This window comes from Eptatretus burgeri, chromosome 8 (genome assembly GCF_056783735.1).
Source record: "Eptatretus burgeri isolate ZD-2024b chromosome 8, Ebu_testis_v1, whole genome shotgun sequence".
Taxonomy (NCBI): Eukaryota; Metazoa; Chordata; class Myxini; order Myxiniformes; family Myxinidae; genus Eptatretus; species Eptatretus burgeri.
The window spans coordinates 49,103,086-49,123,874 of NC_140968.1; the positions used below are offsets into that span (position 1 = coordinate 49,103,086).

At 44.9% G+C, this 20,789-nt stretch overlaps 1 protein-coding gene across 14 annotated transcripts in view; it reads left to right on the forward strand.

The window, feature by feature from the left end:
• Positions 1-20,789, forward strand: part of LOC147021701 (uncharacterized) — a 317,548-nt gene that overhangs the window by 204,875 nt on the left and 91,884 nt on the right. For 4 of the 14 annotated variants that reach the window (XR_015060895.1, XR_015060894.1, XM_085891961.1 and 1 more), the window contains exons 1-2: positions 5,775-5,882; positions 7,295-7,388. Coding sequence is in view for 10 of the 14 variants with exons in the window: in XM_085891961.1 (XP_085748087.1) it covers positions 7,311-7,388 (78 nt within the window). In the remaining 4 variants the exon portion in view is untranslated. Of the gene's footprint in view, positions 1-1,954; positions 2,065-4,006; positions 4,063-5,774; positions 5,883-7,294; positions 7,389-20,789 lie in introns of those variants that run through there. The other 10 variants (XM_085891958.1, XM_085891956.1, XM_085891955.1 and 7 more) reach the window with 7 other exon arrangements.

Here is a 20,789-nt window from a genome sequence, read left to right on the forward strand (position 1 = left end):
CATGGAGCCCACAACCCTCGCAGAAGTTCAATCAGCCATCGTCATGCTAAAGAATGGCAAAGCATCAATAATCTGTGGTATTGCACCGGAGGTTTTAAAGGATGCAGGCAATGTTTTAAAGGATGCAGAAACACAAAGGCTCACAAGCAGGCTACAGCAACTACATCGGTATCAGTACTCTCCTATCAGAAGTAGAAAAATCTCTTGCATTGCTAATACTCACCAAATCCAGAAGCCCCACCCCTCCCCCCCCTCCATGACCACCCTCCAGTGCTCAACATTGAAGTAGATCTTTGGCCTCTGCCAGACTGCTGAAACACACCATGAGTTCAGCAGACCAACTTTGCTATTTATGTTAACATGAAGAAGACTTTTGACTTTCTCAACAGAGACTGTCTATTGCACTCTATCAATATGAAAATCTGTATTCACATAGAGACTGAGCTCCCAGATGCATTCACAATTGATGGAGGTGTGCACCAGGAAGATGTTCTTGCTCTGACGTTATTACTTACAGAAATGGACTTTGTTATGACTAACGCCTTCCAGTCAGGTGACCGTGACCGCAGAGTAAATCTAATCCCAAAGTCCACTTTTGTGGACTTGGACTTTCCAGATATATGATCCTGCTTGCAGAGACAAATCATATCCTTGTCTCTACACTCCAGGATTTCAACCATCATTCATCCATGCTCGGCCTACGAGTCAGCCACAACAAAACAAATATCCAATGCCGAGGATGAGGACACCTTCCTCCAACGAATATTGATAACAACTGCTCTGTGAACACGGTCACATAGTTTGAATTTATTGGTTCTTTCATCTCAGGCAGCTCTGTGCCAAAACTCAGGAGACACTCTGCCATCGCACAATCTGTATTGGCATCACTGTCCACCATCCAGAAAGCCACAGTCAACACATGCCTTAAGAGCAGACTCTACAGCACACTAGTAATGCCAATCTTTGCGAATGGCTCTGAAACCTGGACTTAGACTCCGACCACAACACATAAGTCTCATAACTCTGATCGACCGAGTCAAGCTATGATGGTACAGACATCTTTATTGACACCCAGAAAGCAATGCAACAACCTCTTTCTTCACCCACTCATCACCTGACTGGAAGCATTCGACAGGGTGCGACCACATATGCTGGAAGGAGACATAGGCCTGTCCAAAGAAGATTCGAGAAAAACAGTGCTCAAAAGAGCAACCTGGAGGAGTCATTGCTGCGGTCACATCATGAATGGATGATTGAATCTCCCACATCACCTTGTTACCTCTGCCACTGAAGGTGAAGGAGGTGATGTTTTCACCCCTTTCTGTCTTTGTTTGTTTGTCTGTTTGTGTACAAGATATCTCAAAAAGTTGTGGACGGATTGTGACAAAACTTGGTGGATGAGTTGGGTAGGTGACAAGAACAAGCCGATAAGATTTTGGTTAACATCCGGATGGAGATTCAGCCTATCAGTGGGATACAAAATGTAAACTGTTCAGCCAGGTAGAGATACTATATGTGCTCTACTGAGTGCTGTTCTAGTTGCTTTAAGAAATGCAGTGGATTGTTTAACTACCGGTAAGTTGAATCTGACAGAAGAGTTGGACTTCTCCTCCTGCAAAAAACATTGTGCTTCAAGATGCCCCACCTTAACTGAACATATTTAGTTGGACTTCTCCAAGAATATGATGGAATTTCGACTCCACAAATCAGGCAGACATGTCAGTGAATAATATGCTGCTTGTGCGCATGCATGTTTGTCAGAAAGTCAGGCCTAATTGGTCATGACTATCACAATGGAGGAAATTAAAATTTTAACTTTCCCTTTTTATCAATCATTTTATGTAAATATATGATATATTTAATACTTCTGCCACAATCATTGTTTGCTTGGTTTAAAGTGTTTTTGAAAAGGAATTTCCATTGCTGCTTGCTTGCAGCACTGGATGATCATCCCAGAAATGGCATTAAAATTTCACCATTTCTCCACGAATGGAGAAGCATGAACGAAGAAATGGAAGACAATTGATGTGGAAACATGAGAGAAGATTGACCTGAAAGAGATCAGTAAGATGGGATAGCCTCACCGTCACTTTAGATTGTGTAATTTTAATCTGCATGTATGTGTATGTATATATATATATATATATATATATATATATATATATATATATATATATATATATATATATATATATATATATATATATATATATATATATATATATATATATATAAACATATATATATATATATATATATATATATATATATATATATATATATATATATATATATATATATATATATATATATATATATATAGTTGAAAGTGTGTCTTTTGTGTTTGTGTGTTTGTCTGTGACCTATGCATGCGAAAGTACTGGACTGATCTTCACCAAACTTCACATGCTGACAGAACATGTACCCAGGAGTGTCCTGATGTAAAAGAATTGTACTTCCGACTTCCGGTTTCCGAATTATGACGCCATCACATGATTTCGTAACGTTAATTTTTCAAGTTCAGCCGATTGACATGGGGCCAACGCCATATACAATATATCTAACATATGATTTTAAGTTTTTGTTTGTCTGTTTGTTTGTTTGCACGCGCTAATCTCCTGAAAGGTGAAAGATAGGAGCTAACCACTGAAAAAAAAAATGTCGGGATGGGCCCCGGGAAGGTTATAGGCTATGTGGCAAGGCCCCTCGGCTGGGGGGGGAGGGGTGTGTTTCCCCCTCACCAACCCCCTTAGCCTATGACTGCCATGGCCCAATAGGGAACTGATACTGTGCTCGCGTCAGGCATATGTAAAGAAGATTAAATTCATTCAAAAAGAACCCGGGCAGCGCTGGGTGCATTCACCTTGTACCCTATAAATTTAATCCGATTGTGATAGGACCACCTTGAGATTATGCACATTCACCTCAGAGCTGTCCACCTGGGTTCCAATCTCGGCCCAAATATTAACTGCCATCCAGGTATTTGACCTGTGTGCACCTTGGATAGACGTTGAAATTTGGTGCCATGTCTGCTCGCATTAATTGGTGGACATTAAAGATTCCATGGTGCCATTTCATCCTGTCTTTGAGTATTTCATTCATAAGCTTGGAAAATCAGCAGGCATACCAAACAACTGAATCAAAAAAAAAATTCTACTAATAACCATGCCCATTCAGGCTCGTCCTTCATCCCTCTCTTCTTCTACTTTTTCAGTCCATTTCCTTCCCCATTACTCATCTTCCACTTCTGTTTCTCCTCTCCCATTGCCCATCTTTCTCCATCTACCTCCTCAACCCACTCCTCCACCACTGCCCTCTTTACCCACACCTCCTCTACACTCCCCATTCCCCTCTATATGCCGCTCACATTTACCCTCCCCCACTCCCCCCTCTACAACCTCCCACTCCCTCGACAACCCCCCACTCTCCTCTACAACCCCCCACTCTCCTCTGCAACTCCCCACTCTCCTCTACAACCCCCACTCTCCTCTACAACCCCCACTCTCCTCTACAACTCCCCACTCTCCTCTACAACCCCCACTCTCCTCCACAACCCCCCACTCCCCTCTACAACCCTCCACTCTCCTCTACAGCCCTTCTACACCCCCACTCCCTCTACACCCCCACTCCCTCTACACCCCCACTCCCTCTACACCCCCAACTCCCCTCTACACCCCCAACTCTCCTCAACACTCCCTCCCCCCTCCATCTTCCCTGCCATCTCTCTCCCTCCCACCTCTTCTCATTCTATCTCCCTTATTTTTCTTATTCTTCCTCTTCTCCTATTCCTTTTCTTCTTCCTCTTCTGTTTCCTCTTCTGTTTCCTCTTCCTCTCCTGTCTACACATCACTCATGACATTTCACCCTGAGCAATATGTCACATGTGACGCACACACCTCTGTCCAATCGACATTTCCCATTCCCAGCACATCAGTAATGCCGTAATTTGCGGAAGTCTCCTTTTATCAACCCAACCTGATTTCCTTTCTCTTTTGCTCTGACGAAGGGTAAGGCCTGAAACTTCACATTCTCTTCTCTCCATGGCAGAGCAATCACCATAAGGTATTTTATTTCCAATTTGTTTTGATTTATTTTGCCACTCCTTGCGCTTGCTAAGTTTGTGTTGAGATTAGCGATTACATTTTTTATATATATAATGCAGCTAATGCCTGGTGTTGGCTTCGCGGCTTGGGACCTTAGGGTCCTGCGTTCGAGCCTCTGTTTTTGACCTTTGAATTAACACCAGGTGGGGTTGACTAAGCCTGTCATCCTTCGAAAGTTGGTGAAATGAGTACCAGTGTACTGGGGCAATAACCATTTGGGGTAACCTGCGTCGGAGTGGCGACCTGTCCAGGACTTCTTGCCAATGAACTGCTTTGGCAGCCCTATGTGCCTTTATGGCACGAAAGGAATTGTATTGTTGTATAATTATAATACAACGAGTGAGCTGAATTCAGAAGTGAATATGTTTATTTTGCATTCGCTAAAACAACAACTATAATTTATCTCCTCCTTCATTATATATACCTTTTTCTCCTATATTTATCTACCCGTGTATATTCCTCTGCACCCCCTCTTCTTTTTTTTCTCTACTCTTCCAACCATCTCCATATGGTTGTTACCATCAAGAGCACTCCGGTCGACCCTGCAGTTCTGGATCATCCTCCAACGACCGTCAATGAGGACATGATCAATCTCCTTTGCCACACCGCCAGCATTGGATATTCATGTCTCTGCTGGCTGTGAGTCAGAGGTCAATAGACGTCTGGATTGGGCCTGGGGAGTCATGGATTCATTGGATCATGGGGTGTGGCGCTGCCGGTACCTGTGCGGGAGGACGAAAGTCCGAGTCTTCAGGTCCTTGGTACTTCCAGTCTTACTCTATGGATGCGAGACTTGGACTCTGACCAAGGATCTGAGATGGAGACTTAATTCCATTGGTACCAGGTCTCTTCGGAGAATCCTTGGCTATCGCTGGTCGGATTTTGTGTCCAACGAGCGGTTGCTGAGAGAGACTCAGATGAGATTTGTTACCTGCATAGTCCGTGAGCATCAGTTGCGGCTGTATGGACATGTGGCTCATTTTCCTGACGCTGATCCTGCTCACCAGATTCTCTCAGCGAGGGAGTCTCATGAGTGGAGGAGGCCAGTGGGCCGACCACGTGCCTCGTGGTTGCAGCAGGTTGACCATCATCTCAAGGAGATTGGGAAAGGCCTGGCATCTGCCTGGGGGATGGCCAGACGGAGGCCCCTGGAGTACCGGCGGAAAGTAGACGCAGCGACGTGCTGTTCTGGCACATGCTCCCATACCTGACCTGACCATCTCCATATTCACATCTTTCACTAACACTTTGCTTTTCCCAGTCCTCTCCAATCTCAATCCCATTCTCTCACACTCGCTCTGACATTCACTTCGCTGTTACCTCATCTCAATTTTTTCCATCCTACCACTTCAATTCTCCATATTTATCCATCCCACCAAGGCATCACCCTACCCTATCCCACCTAACAAACAAAACAAAACAGAGGTCTCCATGTGGTGTTTCAGCTTCAGGCTACGACATATGCGGTAAGAGTATGGCATGAACAAGATAAGTTAAATGTCTTTTAAACACTTCATTCATTCTTTCGGATTCCTTGTGAATCTCACGGTACTAGCAAATTCCTCATCGTGACAGTGGGTCATAAGTAATCACGTTTACTGCTTAGGGTCCTCTATATAATAATGTACTGTACTTTGAAATGTCGGATTTAATGATAACGTCCCATCGTATGCTCAAAATATAATCATCCCCTCAAACTCAAATCTCCTCCCAACTTTGTCTCCCTTCTCTCCCCGCTTCTCCCACACTCTCCTACCCTCTTCAACATCATTTTTCCACGTGAGTAGTTGATACACTCATTGTGCTAATAATTTCCAAAACTACATCATGCATCAATTTTTTTGGCCTTTCTTGTTAATTTTTTTCTATTCCTTCTTTTATGCTTACTTAGTTTATACCTTTCTCTATTTTATACTTTTATTACTTCCTTGGCTTCTTCATATCGTTGACAGTGAGCGGGGTTGAATCTTAACACCATTGCATTCATGGTGTTCTTTGACTCTCAAGACCTTTGTTGTACAATCTTTATGAAAACTATTTTAGACTTTGCTGATGATATCTTGATATTAAAGGGTGAACACAGCAGCCTTTTCTTGACTATTTTGGCCTTTGGGTAAAAAGCGAGTACTGTACTGTTTTACTACTGGCCTTTGGGCGTGAGTACTGTTTTACTACTGGAATTTACGTACACGCCTTTACATGACTGTACTTTGGACTCCAGGCTAAAGTTCATCTGCTTAACCATGTCAATCTTGCCTGAATTATTTTATTTACCTCGTTGATAAAAGGCATTTCCATACATTATAGAAGCACTACCCAAGACTGGTATCGATATAAACTTTACAAATTGATTTCTTCGGTCATTGGTCACGCAATCGTAATGCCCTGTGGATATCCTTTCCTCTCCAGTTCCTATTCTCAATTTGAATTATATTTCACACCCCCTCCCCCCTTCCATCCCCTGTGTGTATGCAGCATATAGATGTTCCCTTTACTCACTTTTGTTGATTAAAGTAATAACTTATCCACAATTACCACGTATACTAAAGTAACCCTAATCTTGTAATGCACTGTTTTAATGCTCCCAGTGCTTGTAAGAAGTGTTTCAGAAACAATGGTAATTGACAGCAAAACGAGCGAAAGGAAAACATATTTATTTATCGCTGTCACGAGATTGAAAATGGAAAATATCAATTGACGACAAGGTAGATGGCTATTTGCTCATTCTTAACCAGGTCTTAATTTCCATGTGATGTTTATGTTTATATCATCATAATTAAGTAAACCCTTTTTAATGCAGGATTGTCACTGAGATACACAGATGTCACATCACAACGTATCATTGATGGGGGAAAAAAAAACACCACCGAAAGGAAACAATATTAAAAAAGGAACTCCGCGTGATTGATCACACCGTGTGTGATGATTCACAATTATGCTCACATTCGGCTTCTCCGATTGGGAATTTGCAAAATAAACAATGTTGAATTCAGCGACTTAAACAATAAATTTGGAGTAACAAGTATCACAAGAAAGGACTGCTATATACCGAAATTTTATCCCATTAATTTGGTTAAAAACAACTCTGGTTCTCGATTTGTTGGCATTTCAGTTGAAGTTTGATGGTTTCGTGAGTGTATATATAATTTGTAGCTGATCCATAATTCATTGATCCTCCTGTCTTTATGCAGCTGTTCTGCCTGTAAGATGGAGAAAGTTATGGAAGAAAACAAGGATATGAAAGAAAAATTGAAGATGGAGAGGGAATTAAAAGACAAATATAAGGTACCATTCTTCTGTTTTTTGCTTTGATTTTTTGAATACAAGGATCTAGATTCACGGAGGAGGTGAATGACAGGTTCGTAAATTCCTCATGGGTATATGGGTGGGAGGGGGGGCAGCAATGGACATACCAAAGGAGGAATAACACAAAAATAGGACCGCGCGTTCTGTAGCTCACATGGATCAGGAGCAACAGTCACTCAAACCTCCTGCAGAACCCTTTAGACCCTGATTTTTTTTTAGTGCAGGGAACAAACCTTGGTACATCACGGGCAATGAAGGTTGCGGTCAAGTTTCATGGACATTGTGTGTGTCGTTTCAGAGAAGAGAGCAAATACCTATTTTTTGGGGGGGGGTCAAAACCCCACCCCCATAGACCTTCTTAATGAGCGCAGATTTTAATGTGGTCAATACACCTTCGTTAGGCATTATATATGAAGCTTGTGGCCAAGTTTCATCAAAACCATTTGTTTGGTTCAAGCGATAATGACTGGTGTTTACAGACTCACTGACTGACTGACTGACTCACCTACGGGCACTGCTCAATCGCATAAGCTCATCGAGCTAAAGTCCAGGTGAGCTAAACATGAGTAACAATGGCCTAGAGTGGAACAGAATAGGAAATAATCAATGTGTATGAGAAAAGATCATTGTTGTGCAAGTGTGAGCGCATGAGATAGTGATTGGGCAGTGCATTTGAAAGAAGAATGAGACAGTGGAAACAAGGATATAATTCCTTATTCTGGAGAATAATGGGAAATTATTGCAGGAGGGCAACTAGTCTGGATTTTGGGAGGGTGAGCAGGTGAGGGTATCTTGAGGAATGTGTGCAGCCCATGTTGGCTTGTGAGGGCAGATATAGGAATGAGTAGGAGCAATGCCAGACGTAAATCCATGACTAACACCAACACCAACACCATCACCAACACCAACACCATCGCCCTCTACAGACCATTGGTTCTGCAGAAGTGGAAGCATGGGATTGCACTGCTGGTTGCATCACCATTCGGGTGCAGGATACTTGACCAAGTGTGCAGGAATTTTTGAATTTGGCCAGGGTGCCGGTGATAGCTCACCTACTCTTTGCACAGGTCATAGTGTAATCCTTAATGTCCATCAACCATGCAATGCTGGCAGACACAAAATCCAGTTTTATGGCCATCCAAAGGATGGCACACACATTGATGCCTTGCCCGCACCAGGATGAGAGTTTATAAATGGGTCAAGATTGGAACCCAGGTAAGACAGTTCAGAGGCCACTGTCCATGTGTAAGCTTTGTAAAATTGAAAGCCCACCAACATTCCACCGGTGGGAGTGACAGTCCTTACAAATCCACCTCCTGCCTTAAGATTCCAATAATGCAGTTGGCCTTATTTTTGACTTCCTCAAGAGGAGCAAAGTAAGAAGCAGGATTATTCGCTTTGAGTGGAGAACATATTCGATGGAGCACCATATAAAAGCTTTGAGCACTGTTATGAGTGCGGTACAGCTCAGAAATGCCTTATCTTTATGGAGAATACCCAGACAACATCTGACCTTCACTGCGAGCTTGGTGATATGATCCTCCCATGAAAGAATATGGCAGATAGTGGGGCCAACAAGTATCAGAGACTGCCCTTATTCCAGTAGCTGTTCAAAGAAGTTAATTAAATGTTTTCATTGTTGATCCTTGTGGAGAGTCAGTGAGAAAGTGTGTGACTTGCTGGCATTGAATATCATGTTTTAAGCAGCTGACCAATGGATTATCTTATCCTGGTCTGATAAAAGTAGATTCAGCAGTGGCCATCCTTTAACAAGTGTGATGTATCCTTCTGCTTAGAGTGGAGTCCTCAACAGACTTGGTTTTCAAGAGGATCAGAAAGATTATTGATTTACATCAATAATAATGCAGGTCTTAATATACTGTCTTGTGAAACCCCAGCTTGAAGGGAAAGATCATGGGAAAGGACACCCTTGAGAACCACTGCTGTTTTTGCTCATAAATGAAATCAGACAACTACTTGAACAGTGAGCCATGAATACAAAATAAAGTCAACTTAAAAATCAAGGCTGGATGCCAGACAGTATCAAACACTCGAGAGATATCCAGAGAGATGACCCTAACCTCTTGCTTGTGGTTTAGGACATCCACACTGCTGTGTCAGATGGAGTAACATATCCAAGGTGGAATGGTCAGGTCAGTAGCTAAATTGGTTGTGAGAGATTAGTGAGTTTGTGGGAGAGATAATGTCTGATATCAGCAACAATGATGGGTTCCATCACTTTGCTTCTGATAGGGAGAAGGCTGATGGGTCGGAAGTTGAGGGCATCAGCTTTGGAAACATTCATATGGATAGGAGTGATGTTTGTAACTTTCGAAGACCGAGGAACTTGCCCACCCTTGAAGGACATGTGATAGAGTGGGTATGTTAGGACTGAAGCACAGTTCCTGAGGTTTAGAGCACTTGTTACCATCAAGACCAGTTGCAGAAGAGGTGTTGAGCTGGGAAATAAAGTACGTATATCACCATGGCAGGGGATAAGTCCACATGCTGTCGGGAATATTCTATAATTGGGGAAAGGGTGGATACAGAAAGGGATGGATGTGGGATATTAGCCTTTTGAATGAAGACAGAGTTTAAGATCTCGGTCTTTTCTTTTATTGTATGGTTAAAATCACTAAGGGAAATGACTAATACATCTTAACTCTTCAATTTAAATGAAACAATTGATATCTACAACAAGGAGAGTTGAGATTAAAATCAACTTGAGAACATTTCTTATGGATTTCTGCCAAAATACGACCAGAGGTATGAATGTAAAGAATGCCAGCAGACTTCCATCGGTCCTGTATCATCTGTGACCCGAGTAAAAAGAACAGAGTAACTATTTTCTGGAAGCAATTCTCGCAAGTTCAAATATTTCTGAAAATCGTAATTCATACAAGTCAGGGCAGTAGAATAGTGGGAGGATAGTAACATCCTCACCATTGAGAAGCTTAATTTGGATCGGCAGCTGAGGGGGTGTGCAGCATTGGGATTCTCATGTGTACTATTTGTGAATGTCTTTCCAGCTGTGGAGGAACTATGGGAAGGGTTTGAAACAGCAAATGGCTTACCTTACCTAGCCTTTCATGGTTGCTTTATGCAGCTTTCTTCAGCTAGACATCATGCATTTACATCTGGCATTGCTCCTACTCTCTCCTATATCTGCTCTCACAAGCCAACATGGGCTGCACACATTCCTCAAGATACCCTCACCTGCTCACCCTCCCAAAATCAAGACTAGTTGCCCTTCTGCAATCAGCAACAATGATGGGTTATTCTCCAGAAAAAGGAATTGTATCCTTGTTTGGTGGCCCTCTTCTACTCTGAGCTATTTGTATGATTCCGTGCTTTCTCACTGCTATAATGTTGTCGTTAGGTCAAATTTTATGTTGTCCATCTTCGATGGTTTACTTGTATGAATGTGCACTTGGCACATTTATCTGGGCAAAATTCCATATGAATGCTGTCACAGTACGATTTCACGAATATCAGTTGTTCTCCCATTTTTTTGTCGTTCAATACGAAGAGCTTAATTCATCCATGCACAATCTATGCATGTATTTTATCATCCATGCATGTCTAACACCACCAAAAGCTTTTTTTATAGTCTATCCATGTTGTGTTATTGTTAGGTCAGGTCAGATTAGAACTATGACTTGCTACAGGTACCATGTAAACCTGTACCAACAAATTTCAAGGTCGGGTTGTCGACGACTAAACCATTTCCTCCACTAAGTTTCTTGGTGAGGAGGGTGTATGATATGAACACCCAGAAGGATTAAAAACCAAACCTGTCAAAGGGCTAATTATGAGCCCAATGGCCATCCATATCTCATGTCCAACTGTCTCTGCTGACATCCTCGATCAGTTGGGTTACTTTTTATGAGGAGTTTGGTGGTAAGATTTGCACTCCGGCCACTGTAAAACCCTTCATTCCGCAAAACATTCGAAAAGCACAAAAAATCTGAAAACAAACTCCATGGAAGTACCTCCTGTGCAGCTTCCCTTCACATGGCAGCTCACCGGATGACGGGATTGGGGCAAAGCCTTTGGGATTCCCAATCTTTGAGGACAGGAGGAAAACCAAGGGGTAATCTTCCCGGGTCAGATTGCGGAAGTGGTTGTCGGGTGGCGCTGAGGTGTCGTCCACCAGACAGCGGTCTCCTTGGTTTAACCTGAGGTGGTCCGTCTGGGTGGGTGCCTGGAATGTCTGATCCCGAAGAGAGGATTATCACCTGTCTATGTTATCATCTGAACTCAAGCGTTTGGACATTGGTATTGCAGCACTCTCTGAGGTTCGGAGACCGGATTGTGGTGAGATCATGGCAGGTGGTTACACCTACTATTGGTCTGGTCACTCTGATGGTTACCATGCCCAAGGAGTTGCTGTGGCTGTGTCCAATAAGATAACTCCAATGATAATTGAGGTAACACCGGTCAACGAGCGTATTATGAGACTCATGATTCGTCACTCTTTGGGTGTTATTTCCCTGGTCTCTCTCTCTGTGTATGCTCCGACTGAGGTGAGTGATCTCATCATGAAGGATGCATTCAATGCCATGCTCGAGTGTGGTTGATCAGTGCCCCAGGCGAGATACTCTTCTCGTCTTGGGGAATTTAAATGCATTGACTGGAACTGATGGTTATGAGACATGTGTTAGTCCCCATGGGTCTGGAACTGTGAATCAGAAGAGCACCAAGCTTCTTGACTTTGCAAGAAGTCACAGATTTAGGATGGCTGGTTCATGGTTTCAGCACCCACAGGCTCATCGCTGGACTTGTTATTCCAAAACTGGTGGTGTGGCAAAGGAGGTTGATCTTCCCGGGTCAGATTTCGGAAGTGTTTGTCGGGTGGCGCTGAGGTGTCGCCCACCAGACAGCAGTCTCCTTGGTGGTCTCCTTTAACCTGAGGTGGTCTGTCTGGCTGGGTGCCTGGAATGTCATATCCCTAGGAGAGAATTATCACCTGTCTGTGTTATCATCTGAGCTCCTTGATGGTTGCTGGAGGATGATCCAGAACTGCAGGATCTACCAGAGTGCTCAGTTCCTAAATACTGACCACAGGCTTGTGTAGCAACTCTAAAGTTACAGCTTAAATCTGGGAGAATGGTACCATCCCAGCCTAGGCTGGATGTTGGCAAGCTCAAGGATGAGAGGGGAGGTGAGGAGTTTGCGAACAGGCTGAGTGGAGATTTGACAGGTCTGGGTGCTTTGGGTGATCCTGAAGCGTTGAGGAGTGCCTTTCAGACCACCATCCCTGATGTTGCCGGTGCATGTCTTGGAACTCACTATCGGGCAAAGAAGAGTTTTATCTCTCAAGGGTTACTGGATACCATTGACCAGAGTCGCGGGGCTCGGCTGAATGGCAGAGCTGAGCTGTTTATGGTGTTGAGGTGTAAAACTGTACGTGAGCTGAGGGTGGACAAGGCGGCCTATGGGTGAGGAAACTGTGAGGAGGTAGAGCATCATCTGTGGTCAAATGATTCTAATTCTGCTTCCAGGGGAATTCGTGGTTTGCATCCCTCCAAGCCTGTCACTCGGTGTACTGCAGTTATAACGGAGGGTGGTGGGCTCTCGACAGAGGAGTTCGAAGTGAAGGCCCGCTCGCCCAGCTACTTTGAGCGGCTGTACCAGGTTGATCCACCAGCTATTGAGTTGGATGTCAGAGGTGTTAGAATCCCTATTGCTGACCCTCCAATCAACTGTGATCCACCTTTGTTTGTGCAAATACAGGCTGTGGTGAACCGGTTGAAATGGGGCAAAACTCATGTGGGATATCTGGCATCCATGCTGTACTTATCAAGGCTCGTGGAAAAGCTGTACTTGTGTCATTGCATGCAGGTCTGTGCTCTGCCTGGAACACAGGCAACATCCCAACTGACTGGAAGAGGGGCCTTGTTGTCACTATCTGGAAAGTGAAGGGCGATTCCCAAGCTTGCAACAACTACCGAGGGGTGACGCTGCTCTCAGTACCAGGCAGGGTCTGCTCAGATAATACTTGATAAGGTTCGCTACCATCTGCTTGAGCACCAGCATTCAGAGCAGTCAGGTTTTACACCAAATACGTCAACTATTGACCGTATCCTTGCTCTTCGGGTCCTCACCAAATGCAGACAAGAGTTTTGGCAGGGGCTGCTTGCAGCCGACAATGATATCTGTGAAGAATTTGATGCAGTGAATTGGGATGCCCTCTGGAAGATTCTTGGTCTTCGTGGGGTGCCACCAAAACTGATTAATCTGATGTCTGAACTCTACTCTGATAATGAGAGTGCTGTGAGATGTGGTGCTACCATCTCTGACTTATTTCCAGTTGTTCCTGGAGTTTTGCAGGGGTGTATACTGACCCCCACACTTTTCACCGCTTGTATGGACTGGATTCTGGGGATGATGTCGGAGAGATCAAGTTGCGGTGCTTCGTTTGGGAATGTCAAGTTCTCTGACCTTGATTTCGCAGATGAAGCAGTCGTCTTTGCGGAGACTCTAGATATCCTTTTGGGGGGCCTCGAGGTTCTGAATGAGGAGTCAGAGCCGCTGGGATTACGGATTTCCTGGGTCAAAACTAAGATCCAGTCTTTCAATGACATCTTGGATGCTGCTATCTTGTCTGTACCTGTTTGTGGTGAGGATGTTGAGGTCATGGAGAGATTCAGTTACCTTGGCAGTGATATTCATGTCTCTGCTGGCTGTGAGCCAGAGTTCAACAGACGTCTGGGTCGGGCCTGGGGAGTCATGGATTCACTGGATCATGGAGTGTGGTGCTGCCAGTACCTGTGCAGGAAGACGAAAGTCCGAGTCTTCAGGTCCTTGGTGCTTCAATCTTGCTGTATGGACATGAGACTTGGGTCTCTGACCAGGAATCTGAGATGGCGACTTAATTATTTTGGTACCAGGTCTCTTCTGAGAATCCTTGGCTATCGCTGGTCAGACTTTGTCTCCAACAAGCAGTTGCTGAGATACTCAAATGAGATTTGTTACCTGCATTGTCCATGAGCATCAGCTGCAGCTGTTTGGACATGTCGCTTGTTTTCCTGAGCCTGGTCACCAGGTTCTCTCAGTGAGGGAGCCTCATGAGTGGAGTCGGCCAATGGGCCGACCACGTACCTCTTGGTTGCAGCAGGTTGATCGGCATCTCATGCAGATGGGGATGTGCTTGGCATCTGCTGGAGGGATGGTCAGACGAAGGCCTCTGTAGTACCAGCGGAAAGTGGATGCAGCGACATGCTGTTGTGGCGCATGCTCCCACACCTGATCTGACCTGATCCATGTTGTCAACAGTTTGGTTTTTTTCCTCTTCCAGTTTTTGAGTATGGCCTTGTTTAGTGGTATATGGTCTATTGTTCCATAGCATCCTCTCTTACATGCATTCTGTTCTGCTCCTCGGCCTTTGTTTTGTTTGGTGATGGCACCTAATTTCTGTTTTTGATCTTGTTGAAAGTTTTATGTTGTTGTTCGACAGGTTACACTGAACAACAAATTTCAATTTTTTTTTTTTACTGGAGATGTGTAAAGTGATTAAGACTAATTTGGGTATGCTGATTTCAAAAATCATAACCGTTTTGCTGTATCACGTCAGGATTTTCAGGAACAGAAATATTCCCATTGCCTAGAAGTCAGGATTTCAATGAAATTTACATATGTCTTTAACATGTCTATTTCGTACAATTGTTGTTAACTTGTGTTATATTTCTTTCTTTCAGATAAAGATGAGTAGGCGTTCCTGTACCAATCATCCTGACAACTTCTGTTATGTCTGTGGTCGGTATACCAAAAAAGATCAACAGCGAAGTATATCTACAGCAGTGAAAATGAAGGCCGCCTACTTTCACTACTTCAGGTGTAAGGTGGGGGACCAAGAACAGAGCTGGGCACCACACATCTGCTGCACAAGCTGTCACACAACCTTGACTCAGTGGTTGGTGGGCAAGCGCGCGAGCATGCCATTTGTGGTGCCCATGATATGGCGTGAGCCGCAGAATCATCATGATGATTGTTATTTCTGCTGCACAAGCATCGCCGGCTTCAACAAGAAGAATAAAGGTCACATCAAGTACGCTGACTGCGTCTCTGCTCGTAAACCTGTGCCTCATGATGACGAGAACCCCGTTCCAACACCTCCAGCTGATCAGAACATAGCTGTAAGCAGTGGTGAAGAGGATGGTGATGATGAACCTTTTGAACCCGACACTCAAGAATCACACCTTCTGAACCAGGGAGACTTAAATGATCTTGTAAGAGATCTCTCGCTGTCAAAGGCGAAGGCAGAGCTGCTTGGATCAAGGCTGCAGCAGTGGAATCTACTTGAACCTAACACCAAGATATCCTTGTTCAGAGCACGTCACAGAGACATGGCTGAGTTCTTTGAGATGGAAGACACGATGACATTCTGCAGTGACATCAACGGTCTGTTGAAAGAACTTGGGTGTGATCACGATCCTGCAGACTGGCGCCTCTTCATCGACTCGGGGAAGAACAGCTTGAAGGCTGTTTTGCTCCACAATGGCAACGAGAAACCATCAGTCCCACTGGCTCACGCGTTCGGCATGACAGAGACCTATGAGACTATGCAGCAGCTGCTTGATTCCATCAAGTACAATGACTTCAACTGGCACATCTGCGGAGACTTGAAAGTGGTGGCGCTGTTGTTAGGGCTGCAGTCAGGCTACACAAAATACATGTGCTTCCTTTGTCTCTGGGATAGCAGAGACGACAAGAATCACTAGACGAAGAAAGATTGGGAAGAGCGAAAAGAGCATGTACCTGGTCGACACAATGTGAAGCATGTCGCCCTTGTCGACCCAGCCAAGGTTTTCCTTCCACCACTCCACATAAAGCTCGGCTTGATGAAAAGTTTTGTACGGGCAATGGATCTGAATGGGCGTGGGTTTTTATACCTCAAGGAAAAGTTTGGCAACACCTTGTCGGAGGCCAAGATCAAGGCTGGTGTCTTTGTTGGACCGCAAATCCGACAGATTATGAAGGACGAAACTTTTCCGACAACTCTAAACCCCAAAGAGCTGGCAGCGTGGAGGAGCTTCAAAGCTGTGATGGACAACTTCTTGGGGAACAAGCGCGCGGACAACTATGAAGAAATAGTGCAGCAGCTGCTGGAGTCCTTCAGGAAACTTGGCACCAGGATGTCCCTGAAAATCCATTTCCTACACCAGCACCTGAACTTCTTCCCTGACAACTTGGGAGCAGTCTCGGACGAGCACGGCAAGCGATTCCACCAAGAGATTTCACTCATGGAGACGCGTTACCAAGGGCGGCACAACCCGAACATGATGGGCGATTTCTGCTGGTTCCTGCATCGTGAAACTGACACAGAGCAGCACAAACGCAAAGCCAAATGCCTAAAGCATTTTTAATTACAATCTAGTGGAGTTTTTCTGTAATTTCTATAATTTTGAAGCATTCATGATGAAATAAATGAATAAATGAATTTTTGTAAATTTCATTGAAATCCTGACTTCTAGGCAATGGGAATATTTCTGTTACTGAAAATCCTGACGTGATACAGCAAAACGGTTATGATTTTTGAAATCAGCGTACCCAAATTAGTCTAAATCACTTTACACTTCTCCAGTAGAAAGTTTTCTTGTTCAGTGTTATTGGTTCATATTTGTGAGGTAGTTGGGTTTCTTTGGATTTTGTGATGAGGAAGTTGTTCCCTTCTGTGAGCCATTCATCCATTGTCTTTTCCTCTCTGATAAGTGCTCAAACTGTGTGTGTTTGTGTGTGCGTGCGTGCTTGTGTGCGTGTGTTTCTCTTCTATTTAGGCTGTGAAAAAAATCAGTCTCGGGTGTTGAGAGTAGAACGAGGGTTCCAATTATCTCTGTAAATATGGATGCATAATGCCACTTCCGCTGGGAACGTGAATTGCAGGTCATATAATATAAAAACACACCATTTCTGGAGGAATTATCCCGTCTGTAATTCTGGGCAAATTAACCCATCCATAAGGATTGGTTCTTTGCTATTAATATATTCAATTAGCTGTAAATAAAGGGATGCTATGTCAATGGTAAGAATTTGGTTTGTGCATAGAATACAAACATGTGGATTGAATAAGTTCACGAGATGTGACTAAGGAACCAGAATTGTGGGGCAAATGTTTTCCTGTGTATAAGTTTCCCTGTGTATTGATGTTATACTCGGTGTACCTTTCCTAAAACCCAATTTTGCGATATCAATAAACATAAGTACATCAATAAACATAAGTGATAAATGATCAAGAAACGTCTTTACAGCATCTGCTGATAACATTTATTAACTTAAGTCACCAGGTCATAATTGAGGAAATTCTTAATTTTATGTAGCCATTAAACATATTTTTCTTAGGTATGTTGGCAATGATGATGGTGTGGCATTGCAGCGGATGTGGTTTCAAATCTGTCTGAAGGTAACAGTATGAGTGATTTACTTTCGAAGCATCTAGAAATTGAACTGGTCCCAAGGTAATATTTAGACTTTAAGTGAAATTCTAGTTTGCCTACACAGCCTGTACAGGTCTATGAACTATCCCATGGTTTATTGCTCATTCACAATTTTAAGTTGGCTCACAAGTCCCTTCAGGATTACTTTGAGTGGTCAATAATACAGCTTATAATATACCAGTTCCAGGCCATCCTTCAATCTGCACTAAAACAGTTTTTGTTGGCATTCATTCTTTAGCAAATGCATTTTGGAGGAACAGTCAATTATGAGTTTCAGGTCAGGTCAGGTATGGGAGCATGTGCCAGAACAGCGCGTTGCTGCGTCCACTTTCCGCCGGTACTCCAGGGGCCTCCGTCTGGCCATCCCCCAGGCAGATGCCAGGCCCATCCCCATCTCCTTGAGATGATGGTCAACCTGCTGCAACCATGAGGCACGTGGTTGGCCCACTAGCCTCCTCCACTCATGAGACTCCCTCGCTGAGAGAATCTGGTGAGCAGGATCAGTGTCAGGAAAATGAGCCACATGTACATACAGCCGCAACTGATGCTCACGGACTATGCAGGTAACAATTCTCATCCGAGTCTCTCTCAGCAACCGCTTGTTGGACACAAAATCCGACCAGCGATAGCCAAGGATTCTCCGAAGACACCTGGTACCAAAGGAATTAAGTCTCCGTCTCAGATCCTTGGTCAGAGTCCAAGTCTCGCACCCATAGAGCAAGACTGGAAGTACCAAGGACCTGAAGACTCGGACTTTCGTCCTCCCGCACAGGTACCGGCAGCGCCCACACCCCATGATCCAGTGAATCCATGACTCCCCAGGCCCGACCCAGACGTCTATTTACCTCTGACTCGCAGCCAGCAGAGACAAGAATATCACTGCCAAGGTAAGTGAATCTCTCCACGACCTCAAAATCCTCACCACAAACAGACACAGACAGGACAGCAGCATCCAAGATGTCACCGAAAGCCTGGATCTTAGTTTTGACCCAAGAAACCCATAATCCCAGCGGCTCCGACTCCTCTTTCAGCACCTCGCGGGCCCCCAAAAGGATGTCTATAGTCTCCGCAAAGATGACTGCATCATCTGCAAAATCAAGGTCCGAGATCTTGACATTCCTAAACGATACACCGCAACTTGATCTCTCCGACATCCTCCCTAAAATCCAGTCCATACAAGTGCTGAAAAGTGTGGGGGCAAGTACACATCCCTGATGAACTCCAGTAACAACTGGAAATAAGTCAGAGGTGGTACTACCACACTTCACAGCACTCTCAGTACCAGAGTAGAGTTCAGACATCAGATCGATCAGTTTTGGTGGCACCGCATGAAGACCAAGAATCCTCCAGAGGACATCCCGATTCACTGAATCAAACGCTTTACAGAGATCAACATAGGCTGCACGCAGCCGCTGCTGAAACTCTCGTCTGTGTTCGGTGAGGATACGAAGGGCAAGGATACGGTCAATCGTTGACCTCTTTGGTGTAAAGCCTGACTGCTCTGGATGCTGGTGCTCAAGCATATGGTGGCGAACCCTATCAAGAATTATCCGAGAAAAGACCTTGCCCGGCACTGAGAGCAGCGTCACCCCTCGGTAGTTGTTGCAGTCTTGGCGATCACCCTTCCCTTTCCAGAGAGGGACAACAAGGCCCCTCTTCCAATCAGTTGGGATGATGCCTGTGTTCCAGGCAGAGCACAAAACTGCATGCAACGACACGAGTGCAGCATTTTCACCAGCCTTGAGAAGTTCGGCATGGATGCCACAGATCCCTGGAGCTTTGCCCCGTTTCAACTGGATCACCGCAGCCCGTGTTTCCACAAGCGAAGATGGACTACAGTTGATTCGAGGGTCAGCAACAGGGATTGTAACACCCTTGACGTCCAACTCGACAGCTGGGGGATCAGCCTGGTACAACCGCTCAAAGTCACCGGCCCAGCGGGCCTTCACTTCAGACTCCTCTGTCAAGAGCCTACCACTCTCCGCTCGAACTGCAGTGCTCCGAGGGATGGGCTTGAATGAACGCAATGCGCGAATTCCCCTGTAAGTGGGACGAGAATCACCTGTCCACAGGTGATGCTCTACCCCCTCACAGATTCCTCGCACATAGACCTCCTTGTCCACCCTCAGTGCACGTACAGTTTTACGCCTCAGCTCCCTGAACAGCTCAGCTCTGCCATTCAGCCTGGCCCTGCGACTCTGGTCAATGGTATCAAGTGTCTGGGTGGAGGAATTCTCGAGGAATTGAAGAAGAAGAAGAATTGAAGAAATTGAAGAAGAAATAAAATTGAAGAACAAGAAGAGACAAAATTCTTCTTTGCCCTGCGGTAAGCTCCAAGACATCCACGGGCAACATCAAGGATGGTGGTCTTGAAGGCACTCCATAACTCTTCAGGACCCCCCCAAAGCACACAGCTACAGCAACTCCTTGGGTATGGTAACCATCAGAGCGACCAGACCAATAGTAGGTGTAACCACCCACCATTATCTCGCCGCAATCCGGTAGCCGAACTTCAGAGAGAGCTGCAATCCCGATGTCCAAACCCCTGAGCTCAGATGATAACAGAGACAGGTGATCATCCTCTCTTAAGGATAGGACATTCCAGGCACCCACCCGAAGGGACCGCCTCAGGTTAACCCAAGGAGACCACCGTCTGGTGGACGACACCTCAGCACCACTCCGACACACTCTCCCGCAATCTGACCCAGGGATGTTACCCCGTGGTTTCCCTCCGATCATCAAAGATTGGGGGTCCCGAAGGCTTTGCCCCAATCCCATCATCCGGTGAGCTGCCCTGCGAAGGGAAGCTGCACAGGAGGTACTCCCACGGAGTGAGTTTTCAGATTTTTTTGCGTTTTTGCGTTTTGCGGAATGAACGGTTTTACGTTAGCCGGAGTGCAAATCCTGCCACCAACCTCCTAATAAGAAGTAACCCAACTGCAGG